The sequence below is a fragment of the Salarias fasciatus genome, chromosome 16, assembly GCF_902148845.1.
Source record: "Salarias fasciatus chromosome 16, fSalaFa1.1, whole genome shotgun sequence".
Lineage (NCBI taxonomy): Eukaryota > Metazoa > Chordata > Actinopteri > Blenniiformes > Blenniidae > Salarias > Salarias fasciatus.
The window spans coordinates 3,115,806-3,126,049 of NC_043760.1; the positions used below are offsets into that span (position 1 = coordinate 3,115,806).

Consider the following 10,244-nt stretch of genomic DNA (forward strand, 5'->3'; position numbering starts at 1 on the left):
TAAAATGTTCTGTTCTAAACTGTTAAAACTTCATGAATGCATCAGAAGACACTTTTTATTTGTACATCAAAACCAAGAACAAAACTTCCTGAGCTGCATTCGCCTCATTTTAAAGGTTGAATGTTCTTTATGGCTCCAGAACTACTGGACTTGACAGAAAGCCACAGAAACGGCTCTTTTGGTCATAACGGCTGCAGAACCCTGGTCTGGATGATGGAGCATCTTCCTCCTATAACATCCGGATTACTGAGCGTTTCCTCCTCCTGACTGAAGTAACTTCAGCTCCCGTTCAGTTTTTACAGCCTGGAGTGTGTAGCACTAATTTCCATCATGTTTTTATCCGTTTCCTTTCCCTCAGTGAGGAAGTGAGTCCGTGTGAAGCGTGATGTCGCCCCCTTGTGTCCGCTGACAGAACTGCACGTCTGAATGAAAGGCCCGTTAATTAAAATACCAAGTTTATTGGGACACATATCATAAAAATACAGATTGAAAAGAGAGGGAAAGGTTATCCACACACACGCGCACACACACACTCTCTCACTCGGTGTAGTGATCACTTCCTGTTTCCACGGCGGCGTCACCAGCCGAACATGTACTCCATGGCCTTGGAGACGAAGCTGTCGTCTTTCCGGGGTGTGTGTCTGTCTGCCACCACCTGGAAAACACACATTCATCTGTACAGTCACGCGGCAGGACAAAAAAAACCAGCTGATTAAAGTGAAATAACACTATATATCAGTAATAACCTGTGTTTATAAACTCAATCTGACTGCGTGCCTTTGAGCAGCAGCGGAGTTCATTTTCTGTTGCACCTCAGCTCACGTTTTTTCCGCTACTCTTAAAAGAAATGAGTTATTTATGATTAAATGAAATGAAATAAATGTTTTCTCTGAGGTTTTTACCATTTCCTTACTGGTTTGGCCGGATTGGAGTCTTTTGCGGCCCAGTTCGGTCCATGGGCCTTATGTTTGACACCCCTGTCTTGAGGTGAAGATAAAAGCTATTTATCAATTTGTACAGTTTTAACTATATATTCTAAATGTGTGAAATATCTTTGGTGTCATAAGATTATTTTTTTCTCTCGTCCTTTTTTTAATAGTTTTAGACATTTCTTAAAAAACATTTTTCAGAGGAAATAAATTATTTTGAAATGTTTTAGTGTGAAGATAATCTGAATTCATGTGCAAAAGCCAATAATGTAACTAATTTGGCCTTTTGCCAGAGTGGAATAAAAGCAACAACAACTTTATAATAATGTGAGAAACCAGCTGAGGAGTTTTTACTGAGCCTTGAGAAAGTATTCGGCCTCCTTGAACTTCTCAAAGTTTTGCCACATTTCAGGCTTCAAACATAAAGATATAAAATTGAATTTTTTGTCAAGAATCAACAACAAGTGGGACACAATTGTGAAGTGGAACGAAATTTATTGAACATTGTGAACTTTTTAAACAAATAAACTGAAAAGTGTGATATTATTCGTCCCCCTTGCGTTAATTCTTTGTAGCGCCACCTTTTGCTGCAGTTGCAGCTGCCAGTGGTTTGGGGTATGTCTCCATCAGTTTTGCACATTGAGAGACTGAAGTTCTTCCCATTCTTCCTTCAAACAGCTGGAGCTCAGTGAGGCTGGATGGAGCGTTTGAACAGCAGGCTTCAGCTCTTTCCACAGATTCTGGGTTGGATTCAGGGCTGGACTTTGACTTGGCCGTTCTGACGCCTGAATATGTTGATCTGTGAACCGCTCCGCTGCAGATTTGGCTTTATGGATCATTGTCCTGTTGGGAGATAAATCTCTCCCAGTCTCAGGTCAGGTTTTCTTCCAGAGCGGTCCTGGACTTGGCTCCATCCATCTTCCCATCAGTTTGAACCATCTCCCCCGTCCCCGCTGAAGAAGAGCAGCCCAACCCATGATGCCGCCACCACCATGTTTGACAGTGGGGACGGTGTGTTCAGGGTCAGGAGCTGTGTTGCTTTTACGCCAAACATCATTTTGCATTGTGGCCAAAAAGTTGGATTTTGGTTTCCTCTGACCAGAGCAGCTTCTTCCACAGGTCTGGTGTGTCTCCCAGGCGGCTTGTGGCAAACTTTAAACCAGACTTTTTATGGATATCATTGAGAAATGGCTTTCTTGTTGCCACTCTTCCATAAAGGCCAGATTAGTGCAGTGTGGGACTGATTGTTGTCCTCTGGACAGACTGTCCTCCCTCATCTGGAGATCTCTGCAGTTCCTCCAGAGGGATCATGGGCCTCTTGGCTGATCTCTGATCAGTCTTCTCCTTGTTCCAGAGGAACGTTTAGAGGGACGGCCGGGTCTTGGTGGATTTGCAGTGGTCTGATAATTCTTCCATTTCAATATGACTGCTTGCTCAGTGCTGCCTGAGATGTTTAAAGGGGCTGTATCATGGAAAATTCACTTTTTGTATGTTTTAACCTTGTTATATAGTTATGTTCTCACCAAAAACACCCCCTAAGCATTTTTTCCTTCGTGCCTGCGTGTTTGAGCTTTCCTCGTGTTTCTGCTGCTCAGAGAGGCAGCCCCTCCCGCACCCATGAAAACGCTCTGTTTCCCACGTTCACGTCACACGGTGAAGATGGCTCCCCTGAGCCCCCCTCCCGCAGGCCCTCGGCAATCAGCGTTGCTGCTTTTTGTATCTCTGATTACGCAGATAAACTCTAACCATCGTCTGAAAGCAACAATCAAGCAAGAGCAAGAGTCTGAAGGGTCTGAAGGGTCTGAAGGGTCTGGAGGGTCTGCGCTTGGTGAGTTTCTAACAGGAAAAGACGCTTTCATGTGTCTTTGTGCGTAGAGAAGCTAGAGCTAAAGCGCTAAAGCTAGCCAACGTATTTGTTTTGAAGCGCTGATTGGTTGAAGTTCGCTGTCAGTCAAAGTCCACAGGGGGAGAGGCGGGATTTTCAGTGAAACAGAGCGTTTTCTCTTCCGGGTTTCAGAATTAGCTCCAGAAAATCTTTTATTTCACACAAAATGACTTTTCCTTAGCGCCAAAAATAAACTATTACCATGTTAATGCCATTTCTAGGGTTTGGACGAGCTAAAAAAGCAGGATACAGCCCCTTTAAAGCTTGGGAAATCTCTCTGTATCCACATTAAACTTTAAACTTCTCCACAGCAGTATCTGGGCCTGCAGGGGTGTTCCCTGGTCTTCATGATGCTCTCTGCGCTTTAAACTGAACCCTGAGACTGTCACAGAGCAGCTGCATTTATACGGAGACTTGATTCCACACAGGTGGATTCTATTCATCATCAGTCATTTAGGACACTGGATCCTTCAGAGATCCTCACTCAACTTCTGGAGTCAGTTTGCTGCACTGAAAGTAAAGGGGCAGAATAACATCACACGCCCCACTTTTCAGTTTTTTATTTGTTTAAAAAGTTTAAGATATTTAATGAATTTCATTCCACTTACGATTGTGTCCCACTTGTTGTTGATTCTTGACAAAAAAATTAAAATTTTATATCTTTATGTTTGAAGCCTGAAATGTGGCAAAATTTTGAGAAGTTCAAGGGGGCTGAATACTTTCACAAGGCTCTGTATAACCATGACTGAGAGTTGAGAGTTTCCTCCACGACCCCCTGTGGGCCCAGAGCCGCAGGTTGAGCAGCTGTACCTGGTAGTCGCTGGCTGAGCTCCGGTAGGAGGCGCTGAGCGGCCGGATGGCGGAGCGGGGCGTGGAGGGCAGCATGGAGGGGGTGGAGGCGGAGACGGGGGACGACACGGCGTCGCTGCAGTCCATCACGCTCTGCAGGAGACACAGGGACTCAGTGGAGCCGGGGCCAGAGGTCAGGGGTCAGAGGGCGGCGCCAGAGCTGCCTCACCTTGTCGATGCAGGGCTTGACTCCCACCATGATGGAGTCTCCGAACACCTTCCCGTCTTTGGACAGAGCCTTCCGGGCCTGGAGCCGGGACTGGTACTGGAGGTGCATCCAGTTCCCTGGAGAGGCCATCTGGCAGCAGGGGTCAGGGGTCAGCACAGGGGTCGCCACATTACCACAGACAAACATTCTTTCTGGTGTTCCAGCAGATTTGATGAAATGTTTGTAATTTTACAGGAAATGACTCCGAACTCAACACGAAGCCAATCTGGAGTGAAATCTTCCTGAAACTTCTCCTGCCGCTGCTGCATCAGGCTTTTTCCCCTGAACCCCTCCTGACAGCGAGGCCTTCAGGCTAATGCTAGCTAGCTAACTGATGGTCAGCTGGGATCTCAGCGCTCTGCTGTTCGCTACCATTAAGAAATTTGTTTCATTTAAAACAATAATCAATGTTTTCTTTGAAATTTTTACCACTATCTTGGTGGTTTGGCCGGATTGGAGCCTTTTGTGGGCCGGTTTTTGCCCCCGGCCCTTATGTTTGACACCACCGTCCTGGACACGCACACACCTTGTGTTTGAGGATGTTTCCGTACTGAGCGAACTGCAGCAGGATGAAGGAAGCCGAGGCAGGGGGGAAACTGGAAAACACACACAGAGACACACACCCAGTGAATACACACACACACACACACACACACACACACACACACACACACACACACACACACACACACACACACACACACACACACACACACACACACACACACACACACACACACACACACACACACACACACACGCGCAGTCTTGTATTTCTATCCTTGTGGGGACCGTCCATTGACTCCCATTCATGTCTAGCCCCTAACCCTGACCCTTACCCTAACCCTAACCCACACCACAACAAAGCCTAACCCTAAAGAAATGTTTTTGCACTTTTACCTTTTTTCAGTAACAACAACATGGTCAAGAAAACACTGTTTCTCCTACTTAGGACCGGAAAAAGGTCCCCACAAGGCACGTCGTTTCACGTTTTGCTATCCTTGTGGGGACATTTGGCCCCAACAAGGATAGAAATACGAGAACACACACACACACACACACACACACACACACACACACACACACACACACAGTCATGTAGAAATACCCGAACACGGTGACCCAGGTCTGGTCCAGCTGGTCGTCTGAGGACAGAGCTTCTCCCTGACTGTAGAACGGATCCACCTGAGCCGGAGACATACACACCTGCTGCATGCCCACACACACTCCTACACACACACACACACACCCATACAATTGTGAATCAGAAAGATAAAATGCAATTAATTCACAAAATTAAAATATGTGTTTCAGTCATTTCAGGTTGTCTCATTGGGAGTGTTTCAGCAGCCTCTCAGTAGAATTTGAATAGTTTTTCTGGAGTGTTCTGGTGTTTTCCTCAGGAGAATTTCAGCAGTTTTACAGAGTGTTTCAACACTTTTCCCCCCCAGAGTAGTTTACCTGTTCCAGGTGTTGAAGCCTGACGAGCCGACAGCGGAGACTGCATGACTGGAAAAGACTTCACGAAGACAAAAACACACAAAGGATTGTTTTGAAGTTTAATCATCACTTTGCGCCAACGTCTCCGTCTCTTCAGAGTTCACCAGCTATAATCCACCGTGACAAAACTTCACAAGACTGACGAAGAAGGTCAAACAGTAAATATCTTTTTTTAAGTCATGCAAAACTTAATGGATTCTAAGGCAGAAATTATCCAATTTGTACATTTCGGATCCAGTGATGTTCATTTCCAGCTGTGCAGTCAGATCTTTATTTTAAATGGTGACAGTTTGGAGGAAACGACGAGACTTTCTGAAGCTCAGCGTGAACGAAGTGTCTACTCTGACACGAGATCACAGATCCTGAGGTTTTCTAATGAAGCACATCCATTTGAATTAAACTTGTGTTTCGGCCCGTCGGTGTACCGACCTGTCTGTGTGTGTTAAGGGGCGTGGCTACAGTCACCAGGTCGTCATGGATACTGCGGACAGGCGGGGCTCCGCTCTTGTCTTTGGGCGTGGGGACGACGGGCTGCAGAGCCGATCCTCCTACGACTCCTTTAAAGACAAACAGAACCCAGTGAGCCCGCCGGGCCGGATCCCCAGGACTGCCCCCGACACTCCACACTTTGACCTCTGACCTCTGTGCGGCGTCGTGCTGTCCACCACGGGCGAGGACAGGCTGAAGGGGCGGGGCTGCGGGCTGGCCGGGGCCGGGGGGTCGCCCATCAGGAAGCCGGGGAGGAACTGAGCTCCGGAGGCGGGCTTCGGGGACGTGGGCGAGCCCAGGGTCATCGGTTCAGAGCCCACTGTAAGACACAAGCTCATCTGAACCGCTGGAACGCTGCCATTTCAGCCCCGAGGCTGCAGACACCTGCAGCATCCCGGTCAGTTAATTAAGAAAAATCACTGCAGCTTTAACTGTGACCCATGAAGACCAGGGTCTCAGCCCCGTTCAGGTCTGGTCTGGGCCTTCTGATGCCCTGACCTTACGTCCTGACCACAACACCAGTAATCATGGTAGATTTCTTCTTCCTTACAACTAAACCACACACAATTTAATCCCATTTAAATCAGCGCCCCATGTTTTAAGTTCAGCAGTGTGTTGCGGTCAGCTGTGTGGAGAACAGCACTCAGATCCTGAAGATTTGGAGCTCGAGATGCTGCTGCTCACAAGAGTCACGTGGTTTCAGCACTGGAGGAGTGTGAACACAAACGCACAGATACACATAAAAAAGCCCATCACAGGGAGAGAAATTCAGCTATATAAAGATTCAAAGTGGAGTTTTATTACCTTGCAGCTCCATGTCGGCTCTTCGTTACCTTCTGGCCGCGAGTTTCAAAAGCCGGAAGTGACGCTTGTTAGAAAAATGCCGACACTAGCTCACCAGGCTGGAGAATCTAACCGACAAACGTCTAGATTACAGACTGTTCCCGGAAAGGAACCTCGGCGACAGCATCAGAAATATCTTAAACAGTCCAGTCAAGTTATCCAGAGTATAAAAAAGACAAGCTTCCTCGGTTTAAGCTTTATTTCTGGAGCTCTGTCAAGCAGCTGAAGCCGCTGGAGCCACACTGGAGGAGCACTTCCGGTGCACGACAAGATGCGTTCAAGTGAGCTGTGGATATTTGACAGTTCGTCTTCCGGCTTTGTAGATGTAGTCTATTACAGTAGTATTTAATATATTATTTGTTTATCAGTTATAGTTTAGCCATCAAGACACTTTTTCTCAACGTTTAGATCTTTATTCTTCAATATGAATTCGTTCCAAACGTGAAAACCGTGGGAAAAAAAGCATGCAAATAAATACATTGTCTCCAAACCAGTCCAGAAAGGGACTGTGGCTGCTGGTCTCAAGTCAGTCCACCTGTAGACTTGGTGAAATAGGTGGAGTCTGTTGTGGTCTTGCTTGGTTGGAACAAAAACCAGCAGCCACAGTGGCCCATTCTGGACCGGTTTGGAGACCACAAACACGCCCGAAATTATTCATAACCCAGGCAAAGTTTTGCCTTAAGTTAGTTTTAGAAACCAGGAAGTTTCCATTGACCAGAAATGACACAGGAGTCGCTCAATAGATATAGATACTAAGATGATGAAGCATTGAGGGGGAAAAAGTCCACTTTTGTTTACATTTGATGAAAAAGTGCCAAGTGGCAAATCCTAAATTATTCATACCCTGTGAAAACTGCCAAAATCTCTTGTAAAAACAAAAAAGTCTGAGCTGTTCTAAAGCCTCTTAATTCCCCTCATTCACTGGGAACGGTTGTTTTAATCAGTTCAACACATGAAAAACAGCATCTCTGCAGCTGGTTTGTGAACAGTCATCAAAGGAGCTCACTGAGGACCTGCTGCTGCTCACGAGCCAGGAAAGGGTTATGAGGTGAATATCTATGTGTTTTAAACTCCCAGTGAAAAGTATTGTTAAAATCAGTATAACACGCACTGTGGAAAAAAGGAAGGAGCAAAAAGTGACACCTGTGCTGGACAGGAGCAAAGTGAGAGACATGAAAAAGCCTCTAACAGCAGCACCAAGGCCGTCCTGGTGAGTCTGGGATCTGTTGGTCCAACAGATACAGTCCAGGAGGACGGCACTTCTCCAGATAAGGTTCACAAAGGTTTTTTGGCCTGTGGAAGTGCTCATCTCTTCTGGACAGAGAGCAGTTTATACTCTGGGGGTGTTTTTCAGCTAATGGGCCAGAAAACCCAATCCCAGACCTGCGGTAAAGCTCCTTCACACACCTGGGGTGACACAGCCTGTCACTCACACACGCTCCAGGGCCCTCAGGGTGTCCTGCATGGGGTGGGAGACCTTGTCCCACCATCCCCACTGGGTCCAGGGGACACCCCAGGACAGAGCCGGCCTTCTGGATCAGCTGATCCAGCTTCCTCCTGTCAGCAGCTGAGATGCTGCTGCCCCAGCAGACCACTCCACAGAAAATGGCTGAGCCCACCACGCAGTCATAGAAGGTCTTCAGGAGCGGCCCCTGCATCGAGGAACTCAGCCTCCTGAGCAGGTAGAGTCTGCTCTGGTCCGTCCTGTACACTGCCTTATACTTTTGTCATTAAAGAAGTTTACAAAATTATCATTGCTTAAGGTTAAACAGAAATGATCACAAAACAAATTTCATGATGTGACCATTCTCAGGGGCGGGGGGGTTCAGATTATTTCAGGTGAAAATGGCTTGAGAAAATCATGGTGGCTGTTCATGATTTGACCATTCTCAGGGGGGGGATACAGATTTTTTTCAGGCAACAATGGCCTGAAATAATTTGCATCCCCCCTGTAACTTAGGGAAGAAGCGAGCTAGTCCTTTGAAACTCCATCATCATCATTCTTAAACAGAAACGATGACAAAATGGGGGGGGGGGGGGGGGTGTTACAGATCGAGTTGTACATGAAGTCTGCAGTGTACAGGGTGAACAGGAAAGGAGCCGAGACTGCTCCCTGCGGGGCTCCTGTGCTGCAGACCACCAAGTCAGACTCACAGTCCCGGACCCTCACTAGCTGATTCTGATCAACAACATCAGACAGTCTGCAGAGGAACTGCAGGGGACATTTTAACTCAACAACGACCCAAAACTCTCAGAGACGCTGACCAAGAAATGGCTAAAGGACCAAATCATGAACCGTTTGTGGCTGACATGAAACCAACTGACGATGTGTGGAGGAGCAAAAGATCAGAGTGACTGAAAGAACCTCCAGTTTGAAAGAGCTGGAGCTCATTACTGAACATGAATGATCAAAAATACCAGAGGAGACACAGAAAGCTGCTCAGCAGCTATAGGAAGAATCTGACGCTGGAAGAGACAATCAGGGTTTTTCTACTGATCATCAAGAAGAGTGTGAATAGTTTTTAGACATGCCACTTTTAGTTCGAAGTAAATAAAAGGAGTATATTTCCCCCACATTGGTGCTTCTTGTACATCGACTTTTTATTGTTTGGAAAAAAAACCTGTCATTTCCAATTTAAAACAATGAACAAACAAAAAACTTGCTGGTTGAATGAAAGTAACTTAAAGTCAAACTTTGGCTGGAGAATGAATACTTTTGGGCTTCAGTTGATAAACACATATGAAACTTCATATAAATAAATCTGTGTAAATAAATCATTCTGTGTTTTATGAAAATACATATACACAAATAAATCTATATCAAATGTACACTCAAATTTGTAGACATGCTTATTTATATACACACATACAAATACAAATATAACATGTAGATCTAGCTTTCCGTGTCTGAAAAGAGGCAGAGGAAAGTTCAATTTATTAACTTATGCATAAATTTATTTGTGCTTTGATTTAAAAGAAGTCTGTGGCGTTGTCACTTACAATGTTGGCATGTAGTTGGATGTTTGTTTGATGGTTTGTGTTAAATTTTAAAATATAAAAATACTCCAGTAAAGCATTTTCAATAATAAATTTGATGAAAGTTCTTGTGTAAAATGTCTAGGACATGAAGGAAGTTTCCCAAAGAAACTTGACACTACTGTTCTTTAAATAAGATACAAAAAATAATAATCTTTGAATTCACTTAACGTTAAAAATAAAGTATTAGTTGTGTTGAATTTGCAATGTTTTTTGTTTTTTTTTGTTGTAATTTTCATCGTTTTTATTTTTTACCGACCGGCCCTGAACTCACCACTTTCACACTGACGTCACATTGTGTGTGTCAAGTTAATGTTTCTGAAGCAACACTCATGAAGTCAGCGGGGGAATTATCTCGTAAAAGCTCTTATTGTCATAGGGAAAAGCTGGAAAAATAATTGTAACGTTCACTGAAGAATCGTAACGTTCATATTTATCAACTTGAAAACGAGGAAATAGTTTTATTATCGGTTAAACAGTGGTTGTTAGCGGAAGCTTTTATTGC

General features: G+C 45.2%; 1 protein-coding gene across 1 annotated transcript; it reads right to left on the reverse strand.

The window, feature by feature from the left end:
* Nucleotides 1-279: 279 nt before the first annotated feature.
* Nucleotides 280-6,957, reverse strand: nup35 (nucleoporin 35). Its single transcript, XM_030111564.1, has 9 exons — nt 6,665-6,957; nt 6,012-6,179; nt 5,801-5,928; nt 5,333-5,390; nt 4,980-5,100; nt 4,398-4,467; nt 3,833-3,961; nt 3,625-3,756; nt 280-655 (listed from the first exon to the last, which is right to left on the reverse strand). Exons 1-9 carry the CDS (start codon nt 6,675-6,677, stop codon nt 578-580), a joined length of 897 nt encoding a protein of 298 aa, XP_029967424.1. The 5' UTR covers nt 6,678-6,957; the 3' UTR covers nt 280-577.
* Nucleotides 6,958-10,244: the final 3,287 nt, after the last annotated feature.